Source organism: Arvicanthis niloticus, chromosome 9, assembly GCF_011762505.2.
Source record: "Arvicanthis niloticus isolate mArvNil1 chromosome 9, mArvNil1.pat.X, whole genome shotgun sequence".
Taxonomy (NCBI): Eukaryota; Metazoa; Chordata; class Mammalia; order Rodentia; family Muridae; genus Arvicanthis; species Arvicanthis niloticus.
This window is the reverse complement of record NC_047666.1, coordinates 5,160,839-5,183,278: the sequence shown is the minus strand read 5'-3', so window position 1 is coordinate 5,183,278 and position 22,440 is coordinate 5,160,839. Positions and strand designations below refer to the sequence as shown.

Genomic DNA, 22,440 nt, shown 5'->3' with positions numbered 1-22,440 from the left:
ATTGCTGTATAAACAAAGGCTTTGAAGCTAATGTAACAGGGTCATTCTGCTTCTCTTAAAGGTTAAGTTACAGCTTATACAAAGACCAAAGGGGAAATGCTTAGTTTCCTGGGACTTTTTTTTTTACCTTCTCATTATGCAGTGTGTACCCACAAATTAAAACAAAAATAGTTTGAGTTAGACAAGCTGCATAATTTTGGAACCAAAGCTAGCTAGATCCGGTAGTTTTCTTTGCACATGCCCTGGATGTTCCTGGTTCTATTTAGGTTTATCTAGATGTGTTAGATATTTGCAGTTCTCACACTCTTGTCATGAACACTCATCCTTACAAACAGGAACTCAAGTTGACACTAGCAAAATCTTACAGAAGAAGACGCACTTAAAGCTTTTATAACTGCTGGATTTTTAGAAACCAGTGAGGTCACTTTGTAATTCAACTGCAATAAAATGTACGGATGTGTTATTTTTAGGTTAATTAGTTCAGAAAGTCATAGTCCAGTTTCTTAAACATTCCTCAAATCCACAGACTGGCAAAGAGACAGAACCTCGAGAATTTGGCAATTCTTGCTGACAATTTATAGACAGAAGGTGGCCGTCATCAGCTTATCAGGACAGTACCCTTTCATAATCCATTTTACCTAAAGATGAAAGAGGCTCTTAACTTCTGACAACCTTAACAATGATCCACTGGGAGGATAGTTTCATGTCTGTCTTTTCACTGAGTTTGACCCACTCTTTTAGTCTGTAGATCTTTTGATTGTCTATTAAAATTCATGTAGTTTCAAGTTCAATAATAATGAACATATTACCTAGTCCAACTGTCAAACCACTGAAGAATTAACTTAGCCATTATAAAAAGGGTCTTCTTCCAGGGACTACACGGCGTATTATTAATTTTTTGAGACTCAGAATTGGCTTATGCGGTGTTTGTGCTGCCACCCAGGCTGGTCTTGAAATCATTGCAATCCTTCTGCAGTAACTTCCTATGGAATTATAAGATGCACCAGTGTGCCTTGCTTAAGATCTGTACATTGTAAATAAGTATGTAATGTCACAGCACCAGAGCGGGAGTCATGCAAATCCTGGAGTCATTTTCACAAACCCATCAGTACTTAGATGATGAGAGCTGTGAGGAGGAGCGTGTAATCGGCTGTCCTGTGTCATTTAAGGACAGAAGCTCCATCAATCTGTAGAGTTCTACTGTGTCCCAGTGGTTCTGGCTTTTCCTCTATGAGGGCCACAGAGAAGGTAACCGGGAGCAGATCTCGAAGGCGAACGTTCACAGTTGTCCTGAAGAAGCAAAGCTGTCACAGCTGAGAGTTCAGCCCTCTGCGCTTCTCGGCTAATTCTACATGTTGAATTTCCTTTCTGAGGAGAAACCTATGAAAGAAAATGATTCAGATTAAAATTTTAAATTTTATTTCTCTTCTGGCTTATGGATAAATCATGTAAATTTCTGAGTTGGCAAAAAGGAGAGATATTTTACTCATCAACTCCTCACAAGCTTTCAAGGGTAGAAAATAGTCATTATTTCAACTACCAACACATGCTTGCCATTCTGGGGTAACTGGTTGTGGTAGACTTCTCGTTATGAATGGGGAGAAATACTCTATATTGCAATTCCCAGTCTCACTGGCATTCCAGTGGCTTGGTGTTTGCTTGTAAAACTAAGTCATTTTTACTGTTACAAGTCAGGCTTACTCCACCCCTCAAAGAAAGAGCACTTGCCAAGTGCACACAAAAATTAATGGTTAAATGCCATGTACTTGCCTATAATCCATTGCTGTAGAAGCCACGGAAAGAGGAGAACCAGTTTTAGACTAGCTGGCATTGCATAGCAATATCCTGTCTCAGAAAAACTGTAAGACGGATAAAATGGCATGAGCTGTATTGTAAAGCCAGAGGAAAATACCAGAAATTCTTAAGATTTGTTAGTGCAGTATGAAGGCTAAGGTGAAACTTTTAACATATTTTCATAGGCTTTGGATAGAATATCATAAGTAAGCATGACAAAGAAGACAGAACCAGACACTTATATATGGTGACAGGAAACAGGCATAAACTATGTCATTAAAGGAAAAGTCTTATAATGATACCATAAAAATATATTGAGTATTTATATTTAATATCCTGAATTTGGAGTACCTAAGACATGGAAAACCAACATCGTGGTTAAAACAAATGAAAAACCATGAAAAAAAATGTTGGTTTTTTTCTATCTAATGAAACATCTCTTTGCAACAGATGACAATCATTCCAGAAAACCACAACCAATCAAAATGAAGATAACAAGGGATAATGTAGTGCCCAATTCAATATATATGTTTCAAAAAGCTTTGGCCGCAACGTCTGTTCTACTGTTTACTCGACTATATTTCTTCATCTAAAAGGCAATCCCTTGGTCATGCCTGTGAGGAAGTATCCAGAAAAGTGTAATTGAGCTAGGAAGATCTACCTGAATGTTGGCTATCCCACGAGCTAGGGTTCTAGACTGAATAAAACAGAGATTGTGTGGAACACCAGCATTCGTCTCGTTCTGCTTGCTAACTGCTGGCACAAGAAAACCAGCTGCTTCATGTTCCTGAGACCACATGGTCCCTGACATTGTGGATCAAACTCTAAGCCAAAATAAATCATTTCATGTTGCTTTTGTTAGATATTTTGTTACAATGATGAGACAAGGAATTAATATTCAGAATACCTGGAACTACTCCATGTTTAAAAGGGAAAGGTAAGAACCTCTCTTACAGATTTTTTTAAGGAATTGTGACCTTGCCAACACTCTGATTTTAAACCACTACGAATAATGTTTCTGTTCCCTGACACCACCTAGTTTTGGGTCTATGTATTCCTATTCCTACAAAACAAATCCAGTCAGTGTTAAATACTCAACAAATGGTCAATTATGATGTTTAGACTCTGGTCTTTTCTACTTCTAGCATATTCTCAGAGTTCCTTATTTCATAACCTAACTCATTAAGCAAACTTTAATTCTGCACTACCTGATAAGTTGGTAATGCACTCAAGTGCCAGGCATGCAATGCAGCCAGCCAGAGATCCTCCATTTGAAGAAAGCAAACAAGCAGCATGTTTTCAAGTTAGACTGATTCTGTTATGCCACAGTCATTCTTGAAATATGGAAACAATTTTGTATTTCATTCCAACAGCATGTGAAGAAGATGGAAATGTACTTTGTAAAATCACCTTTGTAAACAGGAGCTCCCACTCATCAACATCTGTGGATTCCCAAACATGAAAAAGCTCATTGTTTTGTGATGTTTAGTCAGGAGGCAGGAGATTCTCTAGTGGAAACGTTCATTGACTTCAATATGTCTCGAAAGCATTCAAAACTAACCATAAACAATAGATGAGATCAAGGCTGGAAGTGAGGTGACTGGAAGATATGCCAGGTGGTACTCTGCTCCACTTCCTCTACAACCCCCACCCCACTGTGTGAGATATTTTTCTTCCCAAAATGTTCCTGGTAGGCAAGTGTTGACTCCAAAGATCCTGACCAAATGTCCTTAAACTTTCTTCCAAGAAGCAACCAGTCTCTGCACAACTTGGGGGTCCTGCAGGAGACAGTTGTGGGATGGTGATAGATGGAGGTAGAATCAGATTGTGTGAGCTGTGCTGTCTTGAAGCCCACAGAGCAGAGAAGGGGGGAAAGAGGTCACCTATGGGCAAGAAGCTAGGGCTCATGCTGACGCTGAGGACTGACTTAGAAAGAGCATTTTTAATCTACTCTGGCCTACCTCAGAGATGCTAGTTAAGGTAAAGAATGGTCTGTAACAGTTTCTAAGTGTGACTTACAGAAATTTACACAGAGTGTGCAGCTCTGTATTTATTCTTTCACCGTCAATGACTGTTTAAAACTTGTATTAAATCTCTTGTTTCTCTTTTATACTGTATGGAGCATTTCCAGGTGAGACATCACCCTACAGATATTTCTGTGTGACCCAGTAAAGGGAAAGAATCAGAAAAAAATTGACTGACTTCAAAAACAAAGAGTTGGAAGTTCACAAAGGTAGTGATGGAGTATATTAAGAGAAAAAAGACAAGGGGTGGGGGAGTGGCAACTTAGCCACAGCTCCCGACATGTGGTTCTTCAGAGCAGGAAGAGAGGCAGAAGTCTCCTCCAGAAGGTCAGCTAGGAGAGTCCTGTAAAAAGAGACGGTCAGTCCTGTTCTCAGGGCAAGTCATGGGCCTCAGCAACCTCAAAGCAAGTTGCAGGTTCTGGTGAGACAGAGATTCCTACAGTTTGTAGGGATCTCATTTTGTAATGCAGTATGGCTTGGAGGACAGGGGTCTGGTGCCATTTATAGCAACAACCTATTGTTTAAAGCAGCTGTCCCAGTGACCTTAGCACACAGAGAAATCCACAAGACCTCAGAAACCTGAATTTAATTTGCCATAGGGCAATAGTCTGGTTCTGAAGGCAGTTTTGAAACCATGGCAGGCAGATGATGCTGAGGCTAAAGTACCAAGCTCTGTGGCAGGCTGCCAGGAACAGATCTCATGAATGAAAATAACCCTGGTGTTTGATATCCCTTAGAGCGAGGTCAGGCAACCTCTGGAGCCACCTATTTCTGGTCACTGCCATAGAACCTGAAAATTCTGAAGCCCTGACATCTGCTTGACACTCACAGCTGCTGCATCTTTTCATCAGGGTGATTACACCCTTGGGAGGACTTGAAAGAACAAGCACAAATCCCTTCAACAGTGTCAGCATGGGAAAGAATAAATGTCATAAAAAGAGTAGCTAAACAAAGGAGAACTAGTAGGAAACTTATCACACCCCAAGCAACAAAACAACCTTTGATACAGGACAGGTCAGAATGGGGCATATCAAACAATAATCCAGCCAGGCAGAAACAACCAACAACATTTCAGAAATTGGCAAATATCTCTTAATGATAACCTTAAATGAAAATGGTCTCACCTCACCAATCAAGAGATCCAGTCTGGATGACTGGATTATAAAACTAGATCCAGGATCTGCTCCCCTCTGGAAACTGAGTCCGGAGGCACCCTAGGGAGGTCACGGATCACAGAGCAGTGGGTAGGAGAACCCGCACACTGCCCTAGGCCTTAGAAGCACAACTGGCAGTAGGGAGCCCACAGAGGGCACCTGGCATCCAGACCCTGACCCTTCAGAGAGCCACTTCTCTTCTGCCCCTGGCCAGGATACCAGTGGCTGGAGCAGTCTTCCAGCTGATCTGCTCCCCTCTGGAAACTGAGTCCGGAGGCACCCTAGGGAGGTCACGGACTGCAGAGCTGCAGAGGTACCCAAAAGAGGTCAAGGAGCGCAGAGCTGCAGGTATCCTAGAGAGGACATGGCCCACAGAGCTGCAGAGCAGGGGACACCATATCCTGAAGCATCCTAGAGGAGCAACTACATTCAGAGCAGCAAACACCTAGCTGGTCTACTACCGTGGAGACACCATATCCTGAAATATACTAGAGGAGCCACTGTACCCAGAGCAGCTGGAGCTCAGGATCATAGAGTCATCCGGACCCAGATGAGTTCTGACACAACCAAGATAACTGGAAAGGCAGACTCCAGTCAGAACCTGCAAGTGCGAGTAGAACTACAGCTAACCAAATGGCGAAAGGCAAGCACAGGATTGTAAACAACAGAAACCAAAGTTACTTGGCATCACCAGAACCCAGTTCCTCCACCATAACAAGTCCTGAACACCACATCACACCAGAAAAGCAGGACTCAGAATTAAAATCACTTCTCATGATGATGATGGAGGACTTTAAAAAGGACATAAAAAACACTCTCAAAGAATTTGAGGAGAACACAGGTAAACAGATAGAAGCCCTTAAAGAAATGCAAAAAAAAAAAAAAAAAAAAAACACAACCAAACAGGTGAAGGAATTACAGAGAACCATCCAGGATCTAAAAATTGAAGTAGAAACAATAAAGAAATCACAAAGGGAGACTACACTGGAGATAGAAAACCTAGGAAAAAGATCAGGAGTCATAAATGCAAGCATCACCAACAGAATACAAGAGATAGAAGAGAGAATTTCATGTGCAGAAGATACCATGGAAAACATAGACACAACAGTCAAAGAAAATATGAAATGTAAAAAGGTCCAAACATAAAACATCCAGGAAATCCAGGACACAATGAGAAGAACAAACCTAAGGATAATAGGTATAGATGAAGGTGAAGACTCCCAACTTAAAGGGCCAGTAAATATCTTCAACAAAATTATAGAGGAAAATTTCCCTAACCTAAAGAAAGAGATGTCCTTAAATATACTAGAAGCTTACAGAACTCCAAATAGACTAGACCAAAAAAGAAACACCTCCTGTCACATAATAATCAAAACATCAAATATACAGAACAAAGAGAAGATACTAAAAGCAGTAAGAGAAAAAGGCAAAGTAACATATAAAGGAAGACCTATAAGAATTACACCAGATTTCTCACCAGAGACTATAAAAGCCAGAAGATCCTGGACTGATATCATACAGGCCCTAAGAGAACACAAATGCCAGCCCAGACTACTATACCCAGCAAAACTCTCAATCAATATTGATGGAGAAACCAAAATATTCCATGACAAATCCAAATTTACACAATATCTTATCACGAATCCAGCACTTCAAAGGATAATTGGTGGAAAACTCCAACACAAGGAGGGAAACTACAACTGAGAAAAAGCAAGAAAGTAATCTTCCAACAACCCTAAAAAAAAGGTAGCTATACAAACCTAACTCCACTACCAATAACAAAAATAACAGGAAACAATATTCATTTTTCCTTAATATCTCTTAATATCAATGGAATCAATTCTCCAATAAAAAGACATAGGCTATCAAATTGGATACATAAACAGGACCCAACATTTGATGCATACAGGAAACATACCTTTGTGAAAAAGACATACACTACCTCAGAGTAAAAGGTTGGAAAACAATCTTCCAAGCAAATGGCCCCAAGAAACAAGCTGGAGTAGTGATTCTAATATCAAATAAAATTGTTTTTCAATCAAAAGAAATAAAAAAAATAAAGAAGGTCACTTCATATTCATCAAAGGAAAAATGTACCAAGATGAACTCTCAATTCTGAACATCTATGCTCCAAATGGTAAATGGATGGATCTAGAAATTATCATCTTGAGTGAGTTAACCCAATCACAAAAGAACACACATGGTATTTACTCACTGTTAAGAGGATGTTAGCCCGAAAGCTTGGATTAGCGAAGACTCAACCCGCAGACCACATGAAGCTCATGAAAAAGGAAGACCAAGAGGGGATGCCTCAGTTCTACTTAGAACAAGTAACAAAAATACTCAAGGAAGCAAATAGGGAAACAAAACATGGGACAGAAACTGAAGGAGGGGCCATCAGGAGACCATTCCACCGGGATATTCATCCCATGTACAGTCACCTAAGCTAGACACTGATGTGGATGGCTGAAAGTGCATGCTGTCAAGAATATGATATAGCTGCCTACTTAGAGGTCTGCCAAAGACTAACACATTCAGAGGACGATGCTCACAGCTAACCACTGATATGATCAAGGGTTTCTTAATGGAGAACTTAGAGAGAAGACTGAAAGAGCAGAAAGGGTTTGTGACCCCAGGAGGAAAGCAACAATACCAAACAACCAGAGCCCCCCAGGGTCTAAACCACCAGCCTGGGAGCACATAGGGAGGGATTCATGACTCCAGCAGTATATGCAGGGGAGGATGGCCTTGTCAGGCATAGGTGGGAGTGGAGTTTCTTGGTCTCATAAAAAACGAACACGGGGGGGGGGAGGAATGTGAGGGTGGAGAGGGGGTAGTTGGGGGGGTAGGTACAGGCACTGCCTCATAGAAGCATAAGGAGGGGGGATGGGATAGGAGGTTTCTGGGTGGTGGGAGGAAGTGGGGTAAGGGGATAAAATCTGAAAGGTAAATATAATACCCAATTTAAAAAGAGAGAGAGATGAAAAAAGGGGAAAAATGAGAAAAAACAGAAAAAAAGAAAGAAAAAAAGAAAAATAAGAGATTTAATAACACAAAGGGAAGGATTTAGAAATTTAGGAGGCAGTTCATGTTAATGGAAACAGCATCATAGAAACTGGAAAATTACACCCTCATAGAAGCACAAGGAGGGGGGATGGGATAAGGGGATAAAATTTGAAATGTAAATATTACAACTAATTTTAAAAAGGGGGAAAAAAAGAAAGGTTGTTAGAACCAACATCTTTAAAAAAATGTCAGCTCTCTAGGAAAAAAAATTTTTTTTCTTGATACTAAAACTTGTTCTGAGAATTGTATATTGCAGAATACACAGCCTTGGTGTATCTACTCATCAAGCACACTGAGCAGACCTGCCCAAACCTCTGATGTCCTGGAATTCCATCTGGATGCAGTGAAGACACAGAGTCAGAGGCTTATCAATTTACTCTTCCCCCCATCCCTCTTCTAATATCTCAACGCCCATAATCAGCTTGAAGAATTTAAAGAAGAGTCAGCGCCCCTATTCCTTGGGCTTGGGGACTAAGGTGGTTAATATTGGTCTGTCTTTCTAGGGAAAAGTAGTGGTTTTGTTGGAACAGGGAGGATTAGGTAGGACTTATTGCATAGCCATAACCTATTGTTAGAAATCTGTATAATTAATATCAAGATGAAGTTATAATTTCTTAAATGGTACAAAATTTACTTTGATTTCAAATTTAAGGTTTTCATTGGTATGAGCTGCTTATTGATATAAAAGTGAGATGAATATTGATACCCTCATGGGCATTGTGCCTGTATAACACATTTAGGAATACGAGGCTTAGACCCAGTCCTTCTTTAACTTTTTTAACTGATTTGGGACAGTTAACCTATGAGTTAAGGGACTATAACAAATTCATGGCTTTGAGTTTATTGTTAGGGTGTTTTCCACATTTTATTTAGAAACAGCTGAGAGGAGTTAACAGACAACAGTCCAGGTTACCTTACATGAATAGTTGGTTTTCAAAATGTCAGAAGTCCATAGAATTGACGTTACAAATATTTCTATATTAATGTTCATTTTGATTAGAGACCTGTCTGCTCCTGACAGCTTCCTGTTGTGGATTCTAAGAAGAAATTGAGCATCCTTGGAGTTACTCCAGTTGTGCGGTGACAACCACTAGGCAAGAATTGCCTCTTTCCATCCACAGACAAATTACTGTCCAGAAAAGGACACACTTGCAGAATAGTTGACTGATTATATCTGCCTAGACAGAGTAATCAGCCCTTAATAATTCTGCATCACTAAGGTCTGTCAGATGATTCTGGGCCAGAAGGATGAAGATTTGATGCTCCAACGTTCTGTAGTATAGGGGCTTTCCAGGTGTTCAGCGGTCTCTATAAATTGGCTAAGTTTTAGAAGCTATGCTTTGTGCTTCCCATAACTTCAGTTAACTCAATCATTCTGGATTTCTGATAGGGTTGAAGACCTATAGTCTCATAGCCAATCCTGGCTATTTACTTTGAGAGAAAAGATCTGAGTAGATGGTTTTCAGTTGACATTCATTCTAAAGCCAAGAAAAAAGCCAGGTTCAAAACTAAGTGTTTTAGTTAGGAGAGATGACAGAGGTTCTGATTAGTCAACAAAATGATGGACTGGGTATTAGGACTATCTTGTACCTCACTGGTACAATTAGGAATAATTATGCTGTAATTGCATTTTGAGAGAAAAGTTTTATTTTAACAGGAAGGGTGAAGCTAAGTGATGAGAGAGAGAAAAAGAGAGAGAAAGAGAGGAGGGCATGGAGGCAGATGTTCACATGTCTTCACCAGTCAAAGACAGTTTATATAACTAGGTTGGGTATTGGGTTACACTTCTGATTGAGCATTACCACACTTATAAAGCCTTTGATTAACATTTAAAAAAATGTATAAAAGCAAAAAGGAAAAGGGGGCATGGGGTAGGGGTTTTCTAGGGAGGGGAAATGGGGAAAGGGGATGGCATCTGAAATGTAAATAAAATATAAAAAAAATTAATATTGAGTTGTCATTTCTACCTAATTGAAACAGAGAAAAATTGTTAATGGTGAAAATACATTTCTTTGATAGAGTTTTAGATATAGCAATAAAAATGTGTCTTTTATTTCATATCGTTTATTTTTGACTGTAGCATATTATGATTATAAGACTTTGAAACTCAAATATTAATATTGCTAAATAATTTTTAAAAAAACAAAAAAAAAACAAACAAAAAAACTAGATCCAACCATCTGCTGTCTTCAAGAAACACAGCTTACTGGTAAGGACACCACAGATTGAGAGTCAAAGGATAAAAGATAATATTTTAAGCTGCAGAAGTGGAAAGCAAGACAAAACTCTACACAAATTAAGCAAAATAAATACGGAGAAGACTCAAATTAATAAAATTATACTTTAAAGGGAAACTATTGCATCAGATGCCAGTGAAACTCAGAGGATCATAAGAAAAAACTTATATTTAAGAAAAGTAGAAAAGTATAAAAAAAATGGGTAAGTTCTCAGACACATAAGACCTACCAAAATGATTTCAAGGATATATTTTAAAATCTTAAATAGACCCAAACAAATGACAGGTTTAAAACAGTAATAAAAGGTCTACCTATGATTAGACAATCAGGACTGGATGGATTGACAGCAAATTCTACAAAACATTTAATAAAGAACTAGCACTAGTATTTCTTGCACTGTCCTACAAATAGACAGGGAAGGAACAGCACCACAAGTCATTCAGGGAAAGCCCCTATTACTCCAATACCCACACAAAATCAGAACATTACAGATGCATAAGGTATAGTCACGTTTCATTCATGAACACAGATGCACAAATTCTCAATATGTTTTTATGGATTCAATGACACATTAATAAAATCATACACCATGATCAATGAGGCCACATTTTGGGGATGCAAGCCCGGTTCCCTGCACAAGTCAGTAAGTGTAAATAAACTTCAAGACTGAAATCACACAATATTCTCAAGTAAATCCAGGAAATGTATTCAACCAAAGTCAACATCCCTTTATAATAAAAGCACCGAAGACAGTAATGACTAGGGGAATAAAACTCAATATAATAAAGGCATTTTCCCACAAACCTATTGTCATCAGAAAGTAAGGAAGAAATCTTAGTGACAGGTGGAAGAGAGGGTAGAAGAGTACATACAGGTGCCACATGAGTAGAAGGGAGAGCAAGAAGACAGGTCAGAATGGGGGAGGGGACTGAAGAAGAACAAAACACAGTGAACCGTAAGCTTTAAAATGCCACAGTGAAACACGTTACTATTTCTGCTATCCTGAAATATATTTTTTAATGTAGCCTTGTTTGTAAAATATGAAATAAGATACATGGAATAATTTCCAAATAAATATCCAATGTATAAAAACCCCTATAATTCCAGCTTTAATTTTCATAACAGGAATAACTATAATGGAAGATACCAGATTGATAATGGATAGAAAATATTATTTTATTACTTCCATTAATTAGAAATAAAAAAATAAACTTGTCAGCAACCAGGAAACTAATAGCAACAGTACTGTCTGATCTTTAAGGTACACGTGTCAATTAATGGCATATGCAGTGTCATATTTTTGTGTATCTGCCATAGGCTCAAATCTTCATGCTTTTAGAAATATACCTAGGGAACATATCAGTGTACTAAAAAGACACCTCAGTATCACAACCTACTTAGGATTCAACCTATGTATCTATTAATGCACAAAAAGATAAAGAAAATGAGGATTATGTATGTGATAGAATATTATTCAGTCATAATATAATGAAACCCCATCATCTAAAACAGAATGGATAGAACTGAAGGTTGCTATATTAAGTGAAATGAACCAGACCCTCCCCCCCCCAAAAAAAATACCAGATGTTCTCTTCTACATATTAAAGCTATAGTCTTTTATTTCAAAACATAAGAGTGTATGGTAGGAATCACTAGGTGCTAAGAAGGAGGGCTAGATAAAGTATAGGATATCTATCCTACACTCCACAGACCCACAGAAGCTAAATAAGAGGGAGGGTCCATGCAAGGATGCACGAATCTCACTTAGAACAGGAAATAAAATAGGAGGCAGATGGAGGGAGGGAGCTGGGTAGGAGAGGGAATGAGGAGGAGAATTGGGGCATTAGGTATGGGGAGAAACAGGAAAGAGGGCCAGAGAGCTAGGAGAATGAATGGAAGTCTGCAGCTGCTGGGGGTGGCAGGACTTGCCAGAGACCTGCGATGGTGCAGGCTTCCAGGAATCATGGTAATAACCTTTGCTGAGACTCACAGCAGTGGGGATATGGAACCTGATGAGGCCACCTCCTGGAGACAGTCAGGAAGGCCAGCAAGGTGATAGGGACACCAATCCATCCATTAAACTTCCCACCACAAATTTTTCCTGTCTACAAAGAAATGCAGGGACTGGGCATGGAGCAGAAACTGAGGGAATGGCCAATAATAACTGGGTCAACTTGAGATCCATTTCATGAGCAAGCACCAATCCCTGATACTATTGATGATTCCTTGTTATGCTTGCAGACATGAGTCTAGCATGGCTGTCATCGGAGACAAACAAGGACTACTGTCATTAAACTATGAGATGTATGTGATGGTCACTTTTAATTGTCATTTAACACAATCTAGAATCAACTGGGAAGGACTTACTCAACAAGGAGCTGTCTACATTAGGTTGAGTTGTAGGCATGCCTGTGAGGGAGTTTTATACTTAGGTTAATTGAGGTGGGAAGAGCCACTCTGATTGTGGACACTACCATTTCAAGGGCTGAACTGTGGATGGAATAAAAGGGAGATATTAATCCATTGATCTAGAGTGTAAGCCAAACTGTGAGCCAAATAGAGCCTTTCTTCCTTAAGTTGCTTTTATCAGGGTACCTTATCACAGCAACAGGCGTAAAACCAAGACAATGTATAATTTAACATTTAAACTTATGATTTCTTTGTAATCAGTACTGTTAAATTGTTATACAAAAGTCTAAAACAACTGAGTTAAAACTATAGATCTAACAGGCCTTCCTAGTCAGAGGAACCAAAGCACAGCAAGATTCACTGGTAGGGTTAAAGAACATATGATTCATTGTGAGAAGGATGATTTCAGCCTTGATAAGTCAGCTTGACTTAAGCTATGAAGTAGTTACAAAGGAGAAAGAGAACAGTAACACAAACAGTTAAAAATTCTGAGTAAGGGATTTATTTAGTATCTCTAACCAACAAACAGTCATCCTCTGGCTGTATCCAGTCACAGCCAGTGACAGGGCTGTGTGGGAACAGAGAATGGCAGGTTTCCACAGCAGCTGCCAGATTCTTTCATGCATGAGTTAGGTAATATGTTTATTAATACTTATATATAGTACTGTGCCTTTTACTTGTGATAGTCTAAATATCAGATAAAGAATACACAATACCTTCTGTTTGCATTAAACAGTGGTTTTTATCCTCTCCTTTGAAGCAATTATGTTGCTTATAGAATGAGTTTATTACTTTTGAATTATAATGAAAATTTTTAGAAAAAGCCATAATGCATGCTGTGAGCTCAAAGGAAGACAAAATTATTGAAAATTAAATATCACCCAGATAATTATCCAAATTAGAGACTATGTTCTCATTTTTAACATTTTAATATAGTGATAAAAATTGAAATTGAAATCCCAAGTTCTGCAATCTTTTGTATAAAAGAATCTAAATTTAGTGTTAAATTGCACTGTGAAATTTAAAATGTTACTACAATTCTCTAAGCCTCAGTTTCCTCACATATGGGCTGGCATAAAATAAACCTATGTTATAGTATTGCTCAAAATATTATAACAAACCATGTTATAAAATGACTTGAGTTGGTACATTGCAGGTTTATTTCTTGATTTTTTTTTTGGTTATCATTGTAGATACTGTTATAAGTTTATATATCACAAAGCTCATTATACTTATGTAGGCAGATATGTCAGTAGATCTTATAAAACTGACACGTTTCTTTTTATATATTTTATTTAAATTGCAAATATCATCATAACTAACTCATATTTTATGTGATTATTATTTTCTGTAACATTGGAAACATTAGAAGGACTTTGGTAGTGATGTATAGACTACTGATTAGCAATCTTATTTTCTAGTGACTGAAACTGTAGCACATGGAGATAATATCTTATTTTCATTGCAGACCAGTAGAAAGTGGAAAATTATACCATGTAGCTAGTCAATAAATTTCAAAAGTACAAACTTATAAAATGGTCCATGTTAAGAAGATGCTTTTTAATACATTTCTTCATTATAGGGGAAAACCAAAACCTTACTGGTTATATTTGTAGTCTATCTGTTGTAGAAATCAAAGTAAAATGAAAGTCTAGTATGTGCTTAAAAATATGTGGACATTTTACTATAGTCTTTATTTTTATGTTTATTTATGATGGTAATGTAACTTGACAGCATTTACTACTCTCAGTGTTGTTGTATGGTGCTCAGTGTTAATTGTCAAAATCTTGAATCACCTGGGAGATAAGCCTCAAGGTATATCTGTGGAAATTCTTTTGGTTACATTAATTGAGATAGGAAGAACTGCCCACCATGGGTGGCACCATTCCTACTGTATAAATACAGAGACAAGGAACTGAGGGGCAGCATGGCTTCATTTCTGTCTCTGCTTATTAACTGTGGATGCAATGTGAGAAGCTCTCCAACATTCCTACCCACTGTGGCTTCTCCACAGTTATACAGTATAATCTCAAAACTGTGAACTCAAATAAACCTTTCCAAGTGTTCTTTTGTCAGAACATTTTATCACAACTGAAGAGAAACTAAGACAAAAAGTAGTACCTATAAAAGAAATTAGGCAATTGCTGTATAAACACACTAATGAAGGTTATCAGTCCTTTGAGCTGTTATCACTGAAACATTCAATATTTTGGTGCTTTGGAAGAAAAGCTTAATAACAATTTTTCTAGGATGTTGGGGAACAAAGATGCTAAGAAAAATGAAGACAACGTGGGCCTGGATCATGAGGTATTAAAGCAAGATGGGATCTCTATTAAAGAAGGACTAGGAGGCATTCATGTGAAGTTATGGCAAAGAATCCAACTACATTCTGCCCATGTCCTGAGAACTTCCATGAAGCTGAACTTCATAAAGATATGAGTCCATAAAGAATTGAACTAATTTGTTTGGTCAATGGAGGGAATGGAAACAAGGTTACAGTTTCATAAAAAGAATATAGACAACAAAGCATCTATAATTGTTCTTGAAAGTAGCATCACTGAAGGGAACAATGGCACTCTACACTGAAATAGTATAAAAGATGACTTTTAGGTAAAAACCTACTCACTAAAGACTCCATAAAAGTGCAAATTTACATGAAAGGAGAAAGCTTGAACTGGGAAAGCAGCTGAGGGTATTCCCTGTCCCTCAGAAGCAGGAGCTTAGAAGAGACCTTTCCCAAGGTCAACACACAGAACCTGATACAACTTCAGTCCAAGCATCCTAGGTTCCATCTAATGGTAAGAACAGAAATTGACAGGGTCATCCACATGGTATTAGGTTAGAAGCATTAAGGACAAGATTGTATGTGTTTTTGGAGTTCTGCTCCATTCTATGGTTTTAGAGAGCATCTGAAGCCAGGCAAAGTGTTGCAAGATCCAAGTCCCTGCAATGGAGGTCTTCAAGAGAACACTGTGTGATGTTGCAAAGGTAGAGCTAGGTGGCAGTATTGACTCCAGGATTTTAGAGAAGTTCAGAACATAGGATATTTACTGTGGAGTCCTATAGCCATGGATTGTTGCCAGACTGAGAAAGAGGCTATGTGCAATGCAGATGACAGAGTTGGAGGGGTGGAGCATGTTAAAGACAAAAAATCATCTCAGCTTTGAATTAAATATGATAACATTTTATGTATAAGTTGAAGCTACAGAGCTTATCCTGAGGTTTCTAGAAAAAGTCCCATCTCTGAAAATGAACAAGGTGGAATAAGTGTATGTCATGTAAGGCTTTAAATGGCTAAGAATAGAATAAAAACTTAGTTTATACTTCCAATGCCTGGATGGCCTCAAAGCACTATACAAACAAGCAGAAAGTAAGTTTAACTGTACGGAAAGGGGGAAGAATAGTAGACCAAAGGAAAATTGAGACTTACAGGCACTTTCAGTTTTGAGTCTTTTGCAAATGGCACTTACTATTTTCCCAGCACCATGTGAGATGGCTGCTGTAAACAGCTCTGGATGAACAGAACTGTTCCTTAGAGATTGGCATCACATCCCAAGGGAAAGCAGTTCTGAGCTTTGAGGTTCTGCCAATGACATTTGAAACATCTGCTTTGCTGGGCTTGATGGTACAGCCCTGTAACTCTGGCTCTTGGGACATCACACCAGGATCAGGAACTCAAGTTCATCCTTAGCTACATACTGAGGTTGAGTCTATTGCTCTATGTGAGATCAGGTCTCAAAACAGAACAAACAATAGTCTGCCTTGGGGCCTCCTGGATTGTGGGTTTGCACCTGTCTTTCAGAGTGCTGTTGCTGTTACAGGGTGCTGTAAATGGTTGTATTTCAAGTTTCATCTCTAAGTCTCTGACTCGGAGTCTAAAATAAGAGCAGAACACAGATTTGAGACACACATTTTGTCATCTCAACATTATTTGAAGGAGTTCACTCCAGACCACAAATTAGAGTTGTGTGTACAACACAACTTCACAGTAAGTTCTTCCCTGGTACGAATGGATGCGGAAGAGGCATTCCCTAAGGATCCCTTTTTATGTAGACATGTAGGAATGCCCATTAAAGCTGTGGTCTTACCATGTGCCTTGTGCTGTACATGTGGAGGAAGCTGGTTGAGAGCATTCCACTGAGAGTCTGGCTGTGGGAAAATAAAACACTGTTATAGAAATATTGACTTCAAAAAAAAGCATGGTGGCACATTGAAATATAATTATACTCGATGGCTTTTTGTTAATTAGCCAATGTGCAAAAAAGTCATTTTAATACAAACCTTTTGCCAATCTTCCTCATTTTACTGCTTTACCTCAGCCCCTCTGCCTGTGCTTAGCTAGAATTCTTATGACTTGAGAGTTGTACATTTTCTGTCTCTTTCTTCCACCTACCATCCTGATTCATTTTCTTCTCTTTCCTTTTCTGTCTTCTCCCCCACTCCCAACTTCTCTATTTTCTTAACTTTTTTTTTTGTCAATTTGGCATAAAGTAGAATCACGGGGAAGAGAAAACCTCAACTGAGGCATTAGTTCCATCAGACTGACCAGTGTGCACATCTGTGGGTATTCTTTTGGTTAACAATTGATATGGGAAGGCCTAGATTACTGTGGGCAGTGCCGTCCCTGGGCGGATGTTCCCAGATTGTGTAAGAAAGCAGGCTGTGGAAGCCATGGGGAACAAGTACCATTCCCTAATGGTCTTGGCTCTACTTCCTGCCTCTAGGCTCTTGCCTTGTGCTCCTACTGTGGCTTCCTTCAATGATGAACTGTGTGATGCAGATGAAGGAGCCACATACACCCTCTCAGCCCCAAGTTGGTTTCAGTCAGTGTTTTATCATAGCATCAGGCAGTAATTAGAACATCCCATTTCCTCCCTCTCTGCCTCCACTTCCTCTCTGTCTTGAAATGCCGTTTTTTGAATCTCTGAAGAAGCATAAACATCTCTGAAAACTTTCTTCTTGCTGAAGCTCCAGAGAAGGTCAGCTCCACATTGTGCAATAGATACACTAAATGGAATATATATTTTTTACTTGAAATTTTCTTCTAAGTTTCTACTTACCTGTTGATTATCAGGAAACAAGGCAGCTGCATTGAATCAATGATACTTTGTTGTGTTAGCTAGTTTTATATCATCTTGACACAAACTATTGTCACCTAACAGGAGGACACCTCAATTTGTTAAAATGCTTGCTTAAGATCTGGCTGTAAGTAAGCCTGTAGGCATTTTAATTAGCCCATTGTAGGTTGTGCTACTCCTGGGCTGGTGGTCTATAAGAAAGCAGGCTAAATAAGCCTTGGAGAGCAAAGGAGTAACCAGCTTCATGGCCTGCTGCCTCTGTGGTCTCTGCGTTAGCTCTTGCTTCCGTGTTCCTGTCAAGTTTGAGTTCCTGACTTGGGTTCCCGCAGTGAACTATGATTCAGAATACATAAGAAATAAACTCCTTCCTTCCCAAATTGTTTTGGATCATTTTGTGTCATCACAGCAGTAGTAGGCCCAACGAGGACACTTATCCTCATCCTAAACTGCCAAGAAAATTTTAAGCCACTGGCTTGGTATTTAACCTCTTGGAATGAAGGTTAGTCAGCTCTTTCAGTTCACTGTAGCCTGACCCACCTCACCCCTCAGACACCTAGGCTCTTGACCCTTGGCCTATGAAACAACTACAAGAAGAAATGAAATCAGCTCTGTTTCTTTATCTTATTTATTTTTAGATGATTCAAGTAGCACATGGTGCAGCTAAGTGATGTGGGCCCCGAATTTATATTCCAGGAAAGCTGCCAACAGGAGGTAAGGAAATGTAGTCTTACCAACATTAGTAGCTATGATTTAATTCAGGTGTAGATTTATAGAAATATGAATTATTCGTTTAAAATTCTCTTTGAGGTTGCGTTACACTGATTTCATTCAATAGAATACTGTTTAAAATGTAAGCCTTTACTTTGCCTTCATCAAATACTGACTTTTTGTGATAAGTTATGGTCTGAAATCTCTTACCTCTTCTAACAGACCTGGAAAGTTTACTACATCATAGGACATGACTTTCTTCCTTCTTTCTGTTAATGAAGGCTGACAGAAGCAGCCAACCATCTCTAGTCCAACATAAAGTTGAGTTGTTCATGTACCTTGCATTTCACAAGACTATCAACTTTCTCATGCTGTAGGCACGACTCTTTTTCCTTATGTTTCCCATAAACTTAATTTACTTCTACACCATTGAGAGAAAATTTATAAGGAGAGATGGCTATGGTGGAAGAGGTTCAGACGTGTCTCTGGTAAAGACTGAAAAAGTGGAAAAGCCAGTAACAAAGATGTAAAGTAGATGTGACCAGAAACTGGCCACATCAGGGAAAGAAACAGGTCCATAGGGACCTCACTAAGTTCCAGTTTCCTTCTGCTTCCCAACAGGTACCATCTGCTCCCAAAGGAAAAGGGTTTAAGTTATATTCTTACACAAAAGTACCAGGATTCCAAACAACCTGGAGAAATTAATTTCTCTAAGTGCTTTGCTGGAAAAATCCTACTTCAAAGTCTCAGAGCTGAAGTATGACTACATTGTTAATAAAAAACCTAAAGGCAGAGAGTTTTCTGTTCATTTTAAGATGTAGAAAATGTATGACCATTTCACCTGAATGAGGATCCTACCCATACTGGCAAAGCAGCGTAGACTCAGACATAGTGATTTATAGGGGCAAGAACTATTGATCCTTGGAAGGGCAGCAAAGATGCTTGGGTTCTGATTCCTTCAGGTTAATGGTCCAAATCAATTCTGCTTACAGATAATTATTCAACTGTCCTGGCAGACACAGCTACAAAGAACTTTAGTGAGCTACTCTTTTCTTGGATCTTCCAAGAAAATTCCTTTTTAACTAAAAAAGGTCAAAACTCTTTTGCATGTACCTTGCAATATTCATGGTAATTCAATAGCACTTTATAACTGAAGAAAACATCAGAGTTTTTTTTGTTTGACTATATTTACTTTGTTCATCTTATATGCAAAAATGTTCATTGGGTGGTGTCATATGTGATAATTGAGAATGGCCCATGTAAAATATATTTGTTCAAGAAAATAGAGCTCAATTTGATATCTTTTACTTAATCTATTCGTATCTAAGTGTCCTGCGGCTTCAGTATCCCAACGAAAATTATCATGGACATGGACCATGAGAATATTACAAGTTAGAAGTTAGATGAAAGAAATGTTCACAGTCATTTCTACCAACAGAGATTCCTATATATACATATTTTGGAGGAGAAAGTCTTATTCATTGCATGCTTCCGTAGATGCTGCTCTGGCCCTGAGACTTTTGGTACTCCTAGATCCCACAGATAAAAAGAACTAAGCCACAGTTACAGGTTGGAAGACACATCTGGGGAGAGTGAGACTATCAATTTACTAGAAGTGAGTGAAACTGAGAAGTTACACTGACACTTGTTACACACAACCAGCCTTTGTTTACATGTGAAGGCTCAGCCTAATCCAGCATAATACTTGCTCAAAACAATAAATGTCAATAAAAACTAAAGAGTGGTAGAAGTGTCTCATGAAGTAAGTCTTTCCCAGGATGGCATTATCATTAAGGAAATTGAGAACACTTGAAAAGTACATACAACTAGCTTTGCTTATGAGTTCTCTTCATAGAGGGGCATCTTTAAAGGCAAACCATTATAGACAGAGATGTTAATGTGAGCATTTCATGCAAGTGATTACTAGCGGATAGACACGATGTCTAGTTAGAGAAGTAGTGGGGTGGGGTGGTTCAATGACAGAAGGGAGTTCCATTTTTTAGGGATAAAGCCCTTGATGTAGTTTTCCAGATTACATTATGCAAGTCCCTGAGAGAAACATCAAACAGGCACATTTCTCAGGTGCTTGTGGGTTTGTGAAGGAAACTGCATTTGCTAGATCACACTCTGACACATCCTATGTGCCTGTGAGACACTGAGAGGTACATGGGTTTCTTGACATTCTCTGTAATTCCTAAGTATTATCTAGTCACTGACATTTTAGGCATAGCAAAAAACTGTGAATAGTTTTGGACCATCTACTGCATTACTAAAAAAAAGATGTCACTGAGACAATGGGAAATGTTATGAGAGAATAAAAACTGTTGATAAAAGACAAGAGGCCTTATGCATGGATCATGATACCTATTTTAGTTGCTTGCCTTCTTAGTTTTTCTTTCTTCATCTGACAAGATTTTGTCTATAGAAAAAAATGATATTATTTATCAGGAGATTTCAAGTCATTAGTTCCAAAGTTGATCTTGACTTAGCTATGAATGGCTTACTCAGAAGCCAGCGATAGGTGTGTTGCCAGCAGTAATTCCACTTGAAAGACACTACCCCTGGATGTGATATGTTGATTCTATCATGAAATTCCAACTGCAAGTTAGAAATTCAGCTAACTTTAAGTTGTTATACAAATTTGTCAATTTGTATCTTTCTGTCATGATAAAACTATTTAGATATAAATACAGAAATTTTCACTGCTTACTAAATGAAATTGGAATTGGTCAGCCTGAAATTGAGTCTCTCTCTCTCTCTCTCTCTCTCTCTCTCTCTCTCTCTCTCTCTCTCTCTCTCTCTCTGCTTGAGAAGTCTGATATGCATTAACTAAGGACACTCAGTGCTCTGTGCACCCCCTGTACAGTCAGGCCTCCCCCCATGCCTCTATGCAGCTCAGCACAATCTCAACCTGAGAGACGAGGACACTGGGACACAAGTTAGTTACAATGTTTAGAGCCACAATATTTTGTTTTATGTCTTCTCACTATTTAAGTCCCAATTTCTTCTTGCTAAGTCAACGACCACAGATCCTTTCATATCTGACACACTTAGAGGAAGCTGGCTTTTGACTTATTAGTCATGCCTATGACATCTGATGTCCATGTTACTCATTTCTATAAAGCATGGGCAAATGTCTTTGTCAGTACATTTAATAAGGACCATCAAATCATCCCTTGTACCTTTTTATGAATTCTATTACTCTTTTACAATAATGAGTGAGATATTTAAAAAGTCATTAGGCTATCATAGCTTGAAAAAATTTCTAATAGATTTAAGATATTAGATCTGAGGATGTTTCTTAGCTTATAAACAACTTTTCTATATTGTGCATAGACAGTTGATTGTTTAATTGATAAGTAAAAAATTACAGATGCCATCTGAATAAAAGTTACTTGTGGGTCTTTCTTTATAATGTCAAACAGATGAATATATGTTCCAGACCTCTGTAACAGAAAGTACACTGCCAAACCTCAACACCAAGTTATCACCAACTGAATTAAATGCAGTAGGAATGAAATATGGTAGGAAATAAAATAATTTCTGCTAAAAGAAAATGAATTAAAGTAGCTGCACATGTAAGAAATAAATGAGAGGGTAATTTGTCCACTAGGAACAATTAGAACTTTTTGCCTATTATATTACTTATTAGATTGAATAAATGTTTTTTACAAAATTACCTAATTATATTTTAACCCCTTTTAACTTAAATTTTATTACATAAATAATTTCTAATTTCTTGGAAATGGTTCTGCCAAAATAACTCACATGTAAAATTTGGAATTTCATGTCAATCCTAGAAAAAAAAGTCAAAAAATAAAATTTAATTCATAATCTAATTAAGAATTAAGAAGGAAAGAAAAAAATTAATACTTTAACATTTCCTGAAAGGCTGAAGATTTTGAAGCTAAATGGCCAGTCAAGCAGGTCTCATGCCAATTCTCTCCTTATTGAAAGATCTGATATAGCT

At 38.2% G+C, this 22,440-nt stretch overlaps 1 protein-coding gene across 1 annotated transcript in view; it reads right to left on the bottom strand.

Annotated features, from left to right (window-relative positions):
* Window positions 1–302: 302 nt before the first annotated feature.
* Window positions 303–22,440, bottom strand: part of Tnip3 (TNFAIP3 interacting protein 3) — a 99,685-nt gene continuing 77,547 nt past the window's right edge. The window contains exons 10-11 of the mRNA XM_034512317.2: window positions 16,773–16,833; window positions 303–1,380 (exon numbers count right to left, since the gene is read on the bottom strand). Coding sequence (XP_034368208.1) covers window positions 1,349–1,380; window positions 16,773–16,833 — 93 coding nt within the window. The 3' untranslated portion in view covers window positions 303–1,348. The remainder of the gene's footprint in view (window positions 1,381–16,772; window positions 16,834–22,440) is intronic.